The sequence below is a fragment of the Nyctibius grandis genome, chromosome 11 (assembly GCF_013368605.1).
Source record: "Nyctibius grandis isolate bNycGra1 chromosome 11, bNycGra1.pri, whole genome shotgun sequence".
Lineage (NCBI taxonomy): Eukaryota > Metazoa > Chordata > Aves > Nyctibiiformes > Nyctibiidae > Nyctibius > Nyctibius grandis.
In genome coordinates this window covers 974,490-989,122 of record NC_090668.1, presented here as the reverse complement: position 1 = coordinate 989,122, position 14,633 = coordinate 974,490, and the positions used below count along the sequence as shown (strand labels likewise).

Genomic DNA, 14,633 nt, shown 5'->3' with positions numbered 1-14,633 from the left:
AGTAACCAATACACAATAGTATCTACTTAAAAAAAAGGGGGAAAAAAAGAAAAAGTAAAAAAAAAGTGCAGATTAATTCTCCCCCAAAAGTGAAGACTATCTGTAATCTTTTCCATCCAAAACTACAGCGTTTTCATTGCCACAGTGCAGGGGAATAACAAGTGGGATTTGCATCATGTCTAGAAAGTTACCAAGTCTATTCTGAGGAATCAAAAGGGGAGCAGATGACTCAAACGTGGAGCATTTTCCAAGGAGCTTGAGTCTCCCTCTCGCTGTACTGATCACCCATTAAAATGTCTTTCCAAACTTTTGTTCTTGATAGTGTGTGTAAATATCAGATACGACCTCTTGCATAAACTGGTTCTGTACTGGTCGCATGAGGCTTTTTGGCTAATCTGGAAACAGATTGGAAATTGCTGGTGGGAGTACAGAGAGTTCTGCTATAGGATATGGTTTTAGTCTGGTCTACTTTGTAAATCAAGCTAATTTATATATCCATGACTTAAACTTTATTTTTAGGGCTCTATGTCATAGTAATTTGAAATGCAGAGTTTGTCTTTTGGAAGCCATCACTTTAATTTCCATTGCTTCTGGGAGTCAGTGCTTGAGTGATCTTCTCTGCTCTCTTCCCCTGCTACTGCTCGTGCATAATGAGGTTAAGACCCTTTCTGTTCTACTGATGTACGTTACAGGCTGGAATGTCATTTTCTTGCAACTTTCTGGGATGTGTTCCTTCTCTTAAATTGATGTTCAGTTGTATTATTTTGCATGACAAGGAGCTCTGACTAGTAAAACGTATAATCAGACAAACAAGGCTCTGCACTTGCTACATTTGTACCTCTTGGAGCAGATCTGACAGATTCAAACGTATGCAGATTCTAGCATAAATAGTGGGCACAGCTGTCCTGGCACGTTTCGCTTCAAAACTACAACTTTTTTTTTTCCAGGTGAAACAATAGTGAATGTTTTGGATTTTAAGAAGGATGCAGGGTTGTGGCACGGCATTCTAACGGTGAGTTGAGCCTGTGAGGACTTTCTGAAGCATTTCATAACTCTTTATAATTGCAACATTTGAGGACATGGTTGAGGACCATTACCTATTAAGTCAACTGTTTCTCTCCCTGATAGATCTGCAATTATCTGGAGGAAAGTGTAGAAGCATCCTCAGTAAACGTACATGAATTTGTGGTGGGGTAGGGGTTGAAGGGGAGTGAGGGTGACTCCTATTTCTGCTTCATAATAGGTTTTGTGAACCCTTTTCTAAAAATCTTTTTCTACTTTTCAGAATGTAATGAACAAATTGCACACTATCAGTGTGCCCTATTCTGTGATGAAAACCTGTCCCCTCTCTTGGGTGCAGAGAGTTCATGCCCACAAAGGTAACTGTATGTTCCACAACTTTAGCTTGAAGTTCTGGGGATAAATGAGTGAGGGGCATTAAAATGGCAAATGTTTAGAGTCCATCTTCTTGCTCTGCCATGACAAATCACAAAGGCCAAAACTCTGATTTATTTCTAAATATGCACAAGGTCCTAATGCCATGTGAATGTCTGAAAACTTGATGGGGACCTCATGACCTGTGTACTTGAAGCCGGTGCCTTTTATGAGACCAAGAAAACAGTTGAGCACAGCAAGATCCATTGATTCCCAGTCCTCACCGAGGACATTCAGATGGTGACAATGACTTATGCACTTTGGAGGAGGGGCTGCGATAGTGACAGACCCTGGCTCACGTGGTGGGCAAATGGCCTGTATGCCACAGCAGATGCTATTGTATGTTGGAGTTTGCTGTTACTGCAGGCTCATTAAGGCTTGCTTGCTTTAGTGAGAATTTTCTCATTTGGGAGGGTTGGAGTGTGTATTCATATGAAAATGACTCATGGAAGGCTTTTATTTGCCCTTATATTTTTTTGTGTGTGTGTTGGTTTGCAGCAAAAGTTGCTTTAGTGAAGTGTCGAGACTTGCACTGGGCCATGATGGCCCATCGAGACCAAAGAGACGTCAGTTTGAGTTCTCTGCGCATGCTGATTGTAACGGATGGTGCAAATCCTTGTGAGTATCCACATCCCGCTGCTTTCAGGAGAGAGGTTTCTCAGCTAGTTGTCTCACGGGCTCAAGCTTAACTCCTTTTGTAGATACTTCTGAGAAGGTTCCAGTTAGAGCAGCTGTCTAGTAACACAGAGCTGTGGACTGTGGTACTTGAGCACCAGGACAAGGGGTTTTCTATGCTTTCATCCTTTGAGTTGTGAAACTCAAAGTAAGAAACAGGAGGGTTGAATGGGGAGCTCTTGTGTGTAAAACAGAGTTCTGATAGACACAGCGAGACTGGTTTTAAATCGCTCACAGGGGGTAAGGTAAAGGCTTTGAAGAAGAACTTTGAAGGGGAAAAAATCCCCAGAAAAATCTGCAAGGAATGCTCTGTGAAAAGGCTTAAAGAACGTTTGTCTAGATGGCACCAACTGGAAGGGATACTTGGAATACCACTAGACCTGTTTTGGTTATGTGTGCTGCATAGAAACAGACCCTACATCTCTGCACTAATTGTTGGAGGTCTGGAAAGTACTTTAAGCCTGTTGTACTGTGAGCATGTAACAACTCTGAAGTAAACGGGGGGAGAAAAGCAGACTGGTTCCAGAGAATACGCCTGTTCCAAGCGACGTTCAGTAGGCACCTAAGCTTCTTTGTGGCTGGTATCTTGGAAGATGCTACCTGGAGTTTTTAGAAGTGACACAGTAGATATACTCTGCAAATACACTGCACTTAATTCTAGTTTTTTTACAGACATTTTTAAAAATCAAATTACGTAAAGTCATAGTGGCATATTGTCCTTCTCTCCAGGGTCTGTTTCCTCATGTGATGCCTTCCTGAGCTTGTTTCAGAGCCACGGGCTTAAACCAGAGGCAATTTGTCCATGTGCCACATCTCCAGAAGCGATGACTATTGCCATACGGAGGTAATGGGTGTACAGCGTTGCAGTCTTATTTGCTAGATGAAGTGACCTGGGCTGAGGTTTGTTCACAAATCAGTTGGTCATAGTTGACTTAAGCACGTAATAAGGTCCACTGACATTTACTGTGTGTGCTCAGGTGTTCAAGTATCTAAGTTGCCAAACATTTCTCCTAAGATACGAGTGCTTTTTTTCCCCTCTAAGATGTGTGACAGCTCAGCAGTGCCTGTAAGAACTGTGCACGGCTTTTTCCTGCTCTTGATTTACACAGCTAGTGTGTTATTCTTGAATCTGAGATTGAATTTGATATCACTTTGGGCAGTCATTTTCATAGTCTGTTTCTGTCCATTGCTGCCTTCTGTAATAAATAGCCCTGTAATCATCTGGCCTGGGAGTGGGTGTTTAACATGGGGTAAGCTAAAGAGCTGGAAGAAGAGTTGCACTTGCCCAAGAATATGGTTTCTTATTGATCCATGTGGCTCTTCTGGGAGGCAATCTCTACTTCCATCTCACACTTCTAAATTTGTTACGCGAAGAGACACTGAAATAGGCGTATTTCTGTTGCTGCAATATCTTCATCCAAGTCTAATAATAGCCTGTGTGCCTGATCTAGTGTATTGATTTTGTGTCCTTCAAAGGCCTGGGGTCCCTGGGGCACCTTTGCCTGGAAGAGCCATCCTCTCCATGAATGGGCTGAGTTTTGGTGTGATTCGTGTCAACACTGAAGATAAAAACTCTGCTCTCACTGTCCAGGATGTTGGCCATGTGATGCCAGGAGGTAAGAATGTGCAGGAGTCTCCTGTAAGACCTTTTTGCGAATGGTCTGGAATGTTTTAGAAAAAGAACTGGTCAACGTTCTCTCCCATGTTCAGCCTCAGCATGGGGGAGGTTGGGCAGTCCCCATACCGTGGTGTCGTATCTGTCACGGTTAAATGTGTCGGTTCTTGTACAAGGCAACTCTTGGGGACTATTTTAACAACACATAATTTGTCCTAGGAATGATGTGTATAGTGAAACCTGATGGCCCACCTCAGCTCTGTAAAACAGATGAGATTGGCGAAATCTGCGTTAGCTCCAGAGCAGGAGGAATGATGTATTATGGGCTGGCAGGGGTGACAAAGAATACGTTTGAGGTATGTATAGTAGAGTGCATCTTTCTTTCCCTGTTTCCTGTGTAGAACTGATAACCTTGTTTAATCTCCTGGGTTTGTAATGTGTTAATGTTGTTTTTGAAAAAGATACCCTGGAAAACTCATTACAGTTAGATATATTCAGTGTTCCCCTTTCCTAAAGGTCTCCCACAGTGCTAAAATGATGACTGTACCAAGAATCCCCTCCCCTTCTCCTCATCACTTTGCTCACATAGTGCAATTCTTGATGTGAGGAATGTTTTTCTATCCTCAGGCAAATCCACTTTGCTTCCAGTGTCCTCCCTTCTGTTGCAGGTTATCCCTGTGAGCTCGGCCGGCTCTCCGGTGGGTGATGTGCCATTTGTCCGTTCCGGCTTGCTGGGGTTTGTTGGACCTGTACGTAGTGCAGTTTTTGAGCTCATGTTGCTGTATTCTTTTGTTTGTGCTAATAGCCTTCAATGTTTGTAATTTAAAGAGAAAGAATATGTGTTTTGTACAAATTCCATTGATCTAGCCATAGTTATGAACTGTGCAAGTCATCAAAGATATTTGAATATCGGCTCTATGTGAGTTACTCACTGATACCTGTTCGTCTTCCAGGGCAGTTTGGTGTTTGTGGTTGGAAAAATGGATGGGTTGCTGACAGTGAGTGGACGTCGACATAATGCTGATGACATTGTAGCAACTGGATTGGCAGTGGAGTCAATAAAAACAGTTTATAGAGGAAGGTTAGCAAAATAAACCTTGCCCCTCCCTGTAAGCTTCTGCATGTAATATAATGAAACAGAATCTTTAGTATGATCTTCGATCTCTCTTCAGTAATGGGTTTGTTTGGGTAGCTCAGTTAAAGCAAATATGTATTTTCTTTAGACAGTAATTGGCCTGATCCTGCCCAGCACAGGTCTGTTGTCCCCACTGTCCTCTCTGGCTTTTCATCAAGTCTGTGTACTTTAGGGGAAGGAATCAAGTAACAAGATAAGCCAGCCACATGGAGAGAATTTATTTCTCTCTCTCTGTAGAATTTACTTTTAAGTCTCTGTAGTAGTTACCTGCTGGCTGATACTCTGCAGCAAGGAAGAGTTTCATTAATGTCCAAAGATACTTAATTTTATTTAGCAGTTGTGGATATAATTTTCTAGATCCTCAGGCAGGGTTGGAGCTCGTGTCTTTAAGACTTAACAGGAGATTTTAAGCCCCCTATGTCATGTAGATACTTTTAAAGCTTTTTACTACATTGGTGATTGGCCACAGGTTGGAACAGAAATGTGACAGCAGGTTGAGAGGACGGGGGACTATGCTATGTAGAAATTTCATCAGAAGGTGGAATTAATCCCTTACATACTTCACAAAGTCTTTCCTTTTTGACTCAATTTTTATTGTCTAATGTTTTTTCTCTGTCTTTGCCCCTGGGGTTTTTTTTTACGAGTTCTCTCTTTAGTCTGTTTCCGTGGCTTTCTGTTCCGAAGGAGTAAAACTGGGATTTGTGCCAATGTGGCTCTCCCCTTTTCCTTAGGATTGCTGTGTTCTCAGTGTCTGTCTTCTATGATGAGAGGATTGTGGTGGTTGCAGAGCAGAGGCCAGATGCCTCTGAAGAGGACAGTTTTCAGTGGATGAGTCGAGTGCTGCAGGTAAGGCCACTTTCACAGGTGGAAGAGGTGAGTTTGTGCAGTTTTTCAGTGTGTGGGCAGATCAGAGGCCATCAGCATGCCCCAGATGGAGAGAGCACAGGCTTGTGATCCCTCTTGGCACAAGGTATTTTTACAGGGTCACAAGCTGGGTACATCTGCTGCGTACAAGCTGTTCTGTTATGTCCTGAAGGTCCTGGGAAAGCGGCTGCCACACAGAACAGCGTAGGCTCTGATGAAGTGGTCAGCCTAATGCTAGCAAGATGACTGTGTAAAGAAACACAGTTGCTTCTCAGCACTGCAAAGCAGATCTAGTGCTCAAGCTTAGGAGTTCTGCTTTTAGTCTTGGATCGTGCTGGTGCTCAAAGTGATGCTTTTAACACCCTTATCTTTGGAGATGCGTTTCCAGCAGGGAGACAGTAAGCAGAGAAATGTTAAAACAGCTGAATGAGCATAGTCCTAAGAAAATAGAATGACTAGCAAGGTCTTTGAGAGCTGCCTGCATTGCATGTGTGTCATTCTTGGGAATGGTGTTTTGGGATGTGAAGTACGCAAACGGGGGAGAAAAATCAGGGAAGTACCTGGTGGTCTGAATAATGTATTAGATGCCTGAATGCTGAGGCAGATGAAAAGGAACAGAGTGTGATGGTTCAGAGGAGACAGATGGATAAAATCCTAAGATCAGAATCATATGATTCATCAAGTAACTGTGTATATTTTGGGATTTTGGTCATGAAAGATTTAGAAATGGATTTATTGTATATGAAAGGAGCTATAAAGGCAGGGATGCTAACAAGCACTTAACTCTTACCATAGGGCTCACTGATGTTTCAGAGGTGGAATGGGCTGACAGTGACTGACTTGCTCCCCAGTACCTTATAAATGCAGGGATTTGTCTTGCAGTATGTCACAGTAGAGACTGTCTCCAGTAGTACCAAGAACTCAAGTGACCATCTTTCCTTTCTCTAGGCAATTGACAGCATTCACCAAGTGGGTGTATATTGCCTTGCCCTTGTGCCAGCCAATACATTGCCAAAAACTCCGCTGGGAGGGATCCACATCTCTCAAACTAAACACCACTTTCTGGAGGGCTCTCTGCATCCGTGCAACATCCTCATGTGCCCGCACACGTGTGTGACGAACTTGCCAAAACCCAGGCAGAAACAACCAGGTAACATGAGCCCCTTTTGTTTGATGTTAGTAAAGTGAAGTTCCCAATCTCAGACCTAGGAAGCTGTGTGATGCCTCTGACACTGAGTGTCCTACTTGCCGGGGACCAGAGCTTGTCTTGTGGCCTGTGGCTGGGGTGTGTTTGAGGCCTCTCTTTGCATCTGTCAGTCAGGAATTTTGATTCCTACCTTTGAACTCATTGGGACTCTCTCTGCTGATGAATGGGAGACTAGCAGTGCCTTCTGAACTCTGTCAGTGAGGTTTCATTACCTCTCTTCTTGCATCCATGCCCAGGAGCGGTGGGATCAGATGGAGAATATTTGTACCTTTGCTCTCCTGCAGATTGTAGTTCTAGGCCAGCTCCCTCCCATTTGCATGAAAAGTCCACCTTTCATGGGGCTGTTCTTTATCAACAGGTGTTGGCCCTGCCTCTGTGATGGTGGGGAACCTGGTTGCTGGGAAGCGTATTGCTCAAGCCTCTGGAAGAGATCTTGGTCAAATAGAAGACAATGATTTAGTTAAAAAGGTAAATCAGTATTAGTTACATCTAGAGAATGGGCAAAGAATTTACCTTCCAGCTGAATGCAAAGCAGCAATGTGAAGTGGACTTAAGTACTGCCTCTGAAGTAGAAGCACTGGTATTTAATTACTGCCTCTCTGTTTCAGCACCAGTTCCTGACAGAGGTATTGCAGTGGAGAGCTCAAGCAACTCCTGACCACCCACTCTTCCTTTTATTAAATGCCAAGGTACGGTCAGTGCTGAGTTGTTGGTTTTTTAAGGTCCACAGCATGTTATTCAGCGCAAGTTAGAGACTGTGTTTAAAATCTTTTGCCCACTTCAGTGTCCTCTATTTAGTCTCTGTATCAGATTTTGCCCATAGATTTGTAACTTAAAATTTGAACCTTTGAACCTGTAGGTCATTTCATCTAAACGACTGTCATGGTTCAATGCTTCATTTTAAAACTGAGCGTGTTTGTAGGTCCCACTGGTTCCCGTATCATTTAATGGTGTATCCCTGTTGAGTATGTTCTGGCAAGGTTCTGGTGCAAGAAGACCTGAACTGACTCCCTGGAAGGTAGAATTTTCTAGTGCAGATCTAACTCCATCTCTATCTTTTTGATATTGTAGTGGGTACATGACTCACTGAATGCCAGCAGCCTCTAGGTATAGATAACTAGTAGCTATAGACTGGCACTAGCAAGCAAGTTGGTGGTTTGTTTTTTTTATTTCAGCAGCCATTTTACTGACACATGTGTTGTGCCAGGCCTTGTTCAGAGCATTTTTGTCTCCTTTCAAGGGAACCACTGTGTGCACAGCCACCTGCCTTCAGTTGCACAAAAAAGCTGAGAGAATTGCATCAGTTCTGTGTGACAAAGGACATCTCAATGCAGGAGACAATGTGGTGCTTCTTTATCCTCCTGGTAAGCAAGTTTTAATAACGACTGCATCCCGCTGTGGAAAGGCAGCGTGGTCTTTCTTTGAAATCTCACTGAGATCTGGAAATACAGGAGAGATCATTGAAACAGCACAACTCACTGATGTAGTTTTGGCTCTAGGGAGGGCTGTCCTAATGTCTTGCAGTATCAGGACTCCAACTTCAATTCTCTAGAGTTTTGGAAAAGCCAGTTTATACCTTCTTACCCCTGGCTAGATCTTGCTGTGTCGTGATGATTAGAATAAAAATTTCAAAGGCTTCTGTGGTTATCAAAGATCCTCTGGTATGATACGTTCACTGCAAAGTTATTAGAAACTTGTGAGCGCGCTGTATGTGCTGGAGAACTGCGCTGGTCACCCTACCAGAGACTCCTCAGCTCCTGGTCTGTTCACATCTTTTGTCTGAAGTCATGTTGCCAGTTGGCAACTTTTTGTCCAGGGAAAGCATGTAGGTTGCTGTGAGAAATGGCAGGGTGGTTTCTGGTAGAGAATGGTACCGTCGCCTTCCGCTGGGCACTTCCTCGGAGCCTGTTGGGTTCCTTTCCTACAGCAGTAGGCTGGGAGCAGTGGGAAGTGCAGGCTGCCTGCTGGGGCTGGTAGCACACAGCTTAATCACTTGGCGTGTGTAAGACGCTCACTGCTAGTAAGAGGTGCTCTCTGGTGTGTGTTCTTCTTGCCCTGCCAGACAATTCTGTTTTGTCCTGACCGACTTTTGAGTCATTTGACACTTGGAACATTCTTTTCCTGTAAGATGGATATGGTTTTCTGTGTGATCAGTCTTCTCTACTTTCCCAGTCCCCTTTCCCAAGCTTTCTTAGCTTCCTTGTTGTGCTGCCCTCGGTGTCTGGACTGCTTATGTTGCACATCTGTGCTGTGGAAGTGACTGGTGTGTGTGCCTTCTTCTAACGGGAATTGTACCCGGTGCTTGGAGAAGGACGTGGGGGAAAGGCTGGTGTCACCAGGGTGTCCATCCACCAGTGTCCTACACTACAGCCTATCGTGTCCTTGCAGGCATTGAGCTAATCACCGCCTTCTATGGCTGTCTGTATGCTGGCTGCATCCCCGTGACCGTGAGACCACCTCATGCTCAGAGCCTCACTGCTACCCTGCCCACTGTGCGAATGATCGTGGAAGTGAGTAACGGGGCTGGAGCTGAGAGCGGGGCTGGAGCACTCTTGCTTCGGCCTCTCAGGCTCGAGTGGTTATAACACAGCTGTCCAAACTCCCATGCTGTTTACATGACAGTGATTGAAGCCCATCTTATAACTGAAGGACAGTGTTCTCATTCATAAAATGCAAGAAAGAACCACCTCTCCTTATGTGGCAAGACGAATTGCTATGAGACAGGTGGTTTCTGAGAGATACTGACATGATGTTAGCACTTAAAATTTCACATTGAGACTCCTTATTGCTGGGCAAGCGCAGATCCTGCTAGTAGTTACTTTCCGAGCCCAGTAACCAGCAAAAGGTGCCTCCCCACTATAACCGTGGCGGGGAAAGCTAGATGTAGCCTGTGTAGTGTTCTCACCTGCTCTAAAGGTCCTGACGCGATTATTTGCATTTCAGTCTGTGTTTGGTGTCTTAGTGAAGGAAAAGTAGAGAACAGTGTTGCAAAAGCCAAAGAAATTAATGCAAGTTTGTTAGGGGAAGCTGGCTACAGATGGTAAAATACACTCTCTGAACATCAAATCTTGCAATGACAGTGCCACGGGGACATGCTTTTGTCTTTTTTTTAGTAAGTGTTTATCTTTTTAGGTCAGCAAAGCTGCCTGTATTCTCACAACCCAGACCTTAATGAGACTACTGAAATCCAGAGAGGCAGCTGCTGCTGTAGATGTGAAAACCTGGCCAACCATCATTGACACAGGTGCGGTCCATGGCCTGAAAGACTTTTTGAAGTTCTGTGCAGGTGTTACCACTGACTTCCAAAGGGACTGTCCCCCGTTTCAGCTGCTAACTGGACGGCTCTTAAGAATTTGTCTGGATATTTAGAAGAACAATGCAAGATATAAGCTAGGTCTGACCTTGTTTACAGACATCTCTTCTGCATTTGTTGAGCTACACATGGAAAATAATTTTACTGAAAAGCCATGTTGCAGACAACTGTTAATCTCCTTAAGACAAGAGGGAGTTGGTCTCTTCTCCCTTTTCCTGAGAATAAATAATTTTCTACGTGGGTACTTTGGCAAGAGTCTTGTCATATACTAGTCTGTCTCTTTTGGAAAGAGAATTAATAGAAAGCTTCATTGTCCATCTCAGGCTTTTTGAAAGTTGTGTTCTCCTTTCAAATACCAGGTCAGTAATCAAAAATTAACCCTGTTTGTTCCTCTCTTGTACAGATGACTTGCCCAGGAAGCGGCTGTCTCAGATCTATAAGCCACCCACGCCTGAGATGTTAGCATATCTAGATTTTAGTGTTTCCACAACAGGCATGCTTACAGGAGTAAAGGTACAGTAAAATGCTTTTAGAAGACGGGGGTTTTGGTGTCTTGTCTTTGGCTGATATTCTGAACCACCTCTCCCCTTGACCTCCACCAAAGCTGGCTCTTGTAGCTTAGATAAAGACCACGCTTTTCTTCCAGTTGCTGCAGACAATGCAGTGAGACTTTGTGCTGAAGAATTAGTTCTGCAGTGTAGGGAGACAGGTCTCTCCAGTGGGGACCAGGAATTCTGCTGCTGCCTCCCACTGGAGAGCTGCCTGTTAGGAGAGCAGCGAGCGATGCAAGTAGCATAAGAGAAGTAGCATGGAGAAGGGTTATCAAGGCAAACCTATCTTTATTCTTACCTGCCCGTCTTGATGACGTCCTATTTTGATGTCCTTGAATTTCAGCACAGTTTCTCTGTCTCCTGTGTTGCAGATGTCCCACGCAGCAGTGAGTGGCCTTTGCAGGGCAATCAAGCTTCAGTGTGAGCTCTACTCCTCTCGGCAGATTGCAATTTGTCTTGACCCCTATTGTGGACTAGGTTTTGTGCTCTGGTGCCTTTGCAGGTATGACTTTTGAGGGGGAAAAGGAGAAGATTAACTCTTGGCTGGTTATAAATGGGAAATGGCAGTCCACGTCTTTATCTGGTGTAATTACAGACAGATTATGTTGACATTACCAAAATTACTAAGTTACAGTACAATTTGTCTTTGAACTGACAATAATATGTTCCCTTTTCCTGCAGATTAGCAAGATGTTATCCTATCTTGATTATGCATATTTGTGCTGCCAAATATTACTGGCTCCAGAATGTTTCTCTTGCCTTTCTTCCTTGATTACATGTTGCACTTAAGGGAGTTTTCATTCTGTAAACTGTGTGGTTGAGCCAGTTCTCTTCCTTCACTCTGACAGTGTGTGTGCACATTTGTGTGTGTATAAATTGTTATTCTTGTACAGCAAGTTGTATTTTTAAAACGAAGTTGCTACAGAAGGTGGGCATTGGAGCTATCACCAGTTTGCCTCAGATGCAGAATCCCACAACCTGCTTTTGGTCTCGCAGGAATGTAACACGAAAATACAGTAAATATTAATCTGGTGTTAACTACATGCTGCACAAAAATGTTTTCTTCCTTAATGTTCCTCACAGTGTGTATTCTGGACACCAGTCAATTTTAATTCCTCCTATGGAGCTGGAATCCAATCTTTTTCTCTGGTTATCTACTGTCAGCCAGTATAAAATAAGGGACACTTTCTGTTCCTATTCAGTCATGGAACTGTGCACAAAGGGACTTGGAAACCAAGTTGAAGTGTTAAAGGTAAGAAATGTTTCCGGAATGTTATGTTGCATAAATTAAGGAAACTGTGGTAGTAAAGCAAAGTGATACAATGTTAAATACAACAGTTTTCCTGTTGCACAAGTCGCCAGCCCACAGCTTGCTCAAAAAGCAAAAGCAACAAAAAAATACTTGCGACCTCAGGAAATGAAAAGGATTGAAATTGAGCAGGGTGTCTGTATCGCAGTGTAGGTAGCAGGTTGCCAGTGAGTGTCAGAGACTGCTGGGCAAACCCTAAAGAGAGGATGCCAGCAGCAGAATGCTCTGCAGGAGAACTGCTTATATAACAGTCTGCAGTGAAGGCTCAGACCAGCACATGATGTAAAGACACGTTAGGCAGTTTGCTAAACAGAGGTGTTTTCTCCTTGGAGATGAGAGGAAGGAAAAAAAATAGCTACATAAAATGCTTGAGGTGGCTTTTTGCTTGGGGTTTACTGAACTAGTGTACTCCATCTATGAGACTAAGGATCAGTCTTGTTCTGTTGGTGACACAGAGTTCTGAAGGTGTCTGCTTTGGGGTGTGTCACCAGTTAAACAGCATAATGCACAGATTGGAACAACTGGCCAGTGCTATTCTGTGCACTCCTGATCATGACTAGAAATAATAATGGATTCTGGTCCCAGTTATGTTGAAGACTCGGTGTAATCCCAGTAAATTACTTTACTCTCGCTTGGTTTGGTTTCCATCTATATAAATAGTGAATAACAGATGTAATCTTAGCTGGAAAGCACTGCAGAAGCGTGTGATGCTGTGTTCTGGAGCAGAGCAAGAAGAACTGTTAATGCATATTTTTTTAGCAGCGTTTCTAGGCTCTGGTCAGACGCATTTTATAGTTACAAATAGAAGCTGAAAAGAGGAAATAACTTGAACACAAGAACAGGGTTTGTCCTGCATTTCCCGAGTATTTTGCAGGGATAAAAAGCAAATGACACTTCTTGTGAGGGGACAGATCCTGGTGCAGTGTGGCAGAGGTAGTTAACACATACAATCCTTTGCACTCATGTTTTTTCCAGGCACGAGGAATTAATCTGTCCTGTGTCCGGACTTGTGTGGTAGTTGCAGAGGAACGGCCGCGAGTTTCTCTCACTCATTCCTTCTCCAAACTCTTCAAAGACATCGGCCTGTCGTCCCGTGCTGTAAGCACCACCTTCGGGTCGAGAGTCAACGTTGCCATCTGTTTACAGGTAACGCCAGTGCTTTCTAGTGCATGTGCTGTCACTTGCTTCAGATTTCCAGATTCACTCGTATTCTGAATCAGCAAACTTCATCTGCACACGCTTCTGCGTTTAGTGTAGCCCAACATCTGCGTTGTGGAGAACAGCTGGCACGAGATTTAAGCAGCTTCTGTTGTTTTCAACTGCCAGAATATATCACAGATGCTCAAAACAACTGCAACGTGACCTTAGAGACTGTTTATTTCCATGTAAACAATTACTAGTTGCTCCAGGGCTGATAGCTGAGAGTGCCTGGGCTGTCTCCATATCAGCTCCCCCCTCCCCAAAGACGCATCCCACAGTGGTGTTGGCCTAGACAGAAAATAGCCTTTACTGAAGTGCTTCCCTTAGTGCAACTGCAAAGGTGGGGAAATGTGAATATGAATTTTGCTGCCAGTAAGAAACCCCTGGAAACATTTATGAACTCAGGCAGAAGTTACCATCACTTCTGTAAATACAGTAATTTATTTTTTTTTAAATGATAACTCTTCAGGGAACATCTGGACCTGATCCCACCACGGTGTATGTAGATCTGAAATCCTTGAGACATGACAGGTACAGTAAGTTTACTTAAACTTATTTAATAAGTCTACGTAAAATGTTGTAATGGTACTGAGCTGTCACACCTCTCAGTAGATTTGGGGTCTTTTTTTTTCCCTGACGATGTTTTCTTTACCTTCAGAGTACGTCTGGTGGAAAGGGGAGCTCCGCAAAGCCTGCTGCTCTCAGAATCTGGGAAGGTAATGCCATGTTGTTACCTGGAGGCATGGCACACAGCACCTGGGGACCATACATGGCTTTTTGTGCCCCTTATGATGTAGATGGGTAGCTGGGAAAGGTGGTCTTGTGGCATGGCATGAGAACAGGTGACAGCTGGTTACACTGTTCCTCTGGAAAGTTAATTTGACTTGTAATAAAGTATCTGTTGGTTTAGGAGCATGCTTTGCTGGAAGAATTGGGAGGATTGGCTCTGTTGACAGTAAATGAACCACAGCAAAAGTATCTGCTGTCGTATCCTTGAAATCAGCATGCACCTGAGATTTACTGTAGCTCTTATTCCCTTCTTTAAATGGATTAACAGAAAGATGTCTCCCAGTAGTTTTTAACATTGAACTCTGCAAAATCAAGCTCTAGCAACATTTACAGGCCTAGAATGCCTAGAATACGTGGCTCTTGAGTCATGAAATACATTGATACCGTTAGCGTGCTTCAGTGTACGTGTCCTAGCATGTTTTGTACCCGTCTGTAATTTCTATGGGTGAAATCATGCCTTTTTGGAGGTAAAAGAACAGCCTTTGTATTTCAGTTGTGCGTGACGATAATTCATATACGGTTTACGTGTCCCTTCTTGTGA

General features: G+C 43.6%; 1 protein-coding gene across 5 annotated transcripts in view; it reads left to right on the top strand.

The window, feature by feature from the left end:
* Positions 1-14,633, top strand: part of DIP2B (disco interacting protein 2 homolog B) — a 66,645-nt gene that overhangs the window by 46,450 nt on the left and 5,562 nt on the right. For 3 of the 5 annotated variants that reach the window (XM_068409770.1, XM_068409769.1, XM_068409768.1), the window contains 21 exons: positions 948-1,012; positions 1,286-1,379; positions 1,933-2,052; positions 2,839-2,953; positions 3,586-3,725; positions 3,944-4,080; positions 4,393-4,473; positions 4,678-4,805; positions 5,591-5,705; positions 6,672-6,873; positions 7,289-7,398; positions 7,539-7,619; positions 8,171-8,294; positions 9,319-9,440; positions 10,063-10,174; positions 10,647-10,756; positions 11,166-11,296; positions 11,878-12,046; positions 13,079-13,249; positions 13,773-13,834; positions 13,962-14,019. In XM_068409770.1, coding sequence (XP_068265871.1) covers positions 948-1,012; positions 1,286-1,379; positions 1,933-2,052; positions 2,839-2,953; positions 3,586-3,725; positions 3,944-4,080; positions 4,393-4,473; positions 4,678-4,805; positions 5,591-5,705; positions 6,672-6,873; positions 7,289-7,398; positions 7,539-7,619; positions 8,171-8,294; positions 9,319-9,440; positions 10,063-10,174; positions 10,647-10,756; positions 11,166-11,296; positions 11,878-12,046; positions 13,079-13,249; positions 13,773-13,834; positions 13,962-14,019 — 2,447 coding nt within the window. Of the gene's footprint in view, positions 1-947; positions 1,013-1,285; positions 1,380-1,932; positions 2,053-2,838; positions 2,954-3,585; positions 3,726-3,943; positions 4,081-4,392; positions 4,474-4,677; positions 4,806-5,590; positions 5,706-6,671; positions 6,874-7,288; positions 7,399-7,538; positions 7,620-8,170; positions 8,295-9,318; positions 9,441-10,062; positions 10,175-10,646; positions 10,757-11,165; positions 11,297-11,877; positions 12,047-13,078; positions 13,250-13,772; positions 13,835-13,961; positions 14,020-14,633 lie in introns of those variants that run through there. The other 2 variants (XM_068409771.1, XM_068409772.1) reach the window with 2 other exon arrangements.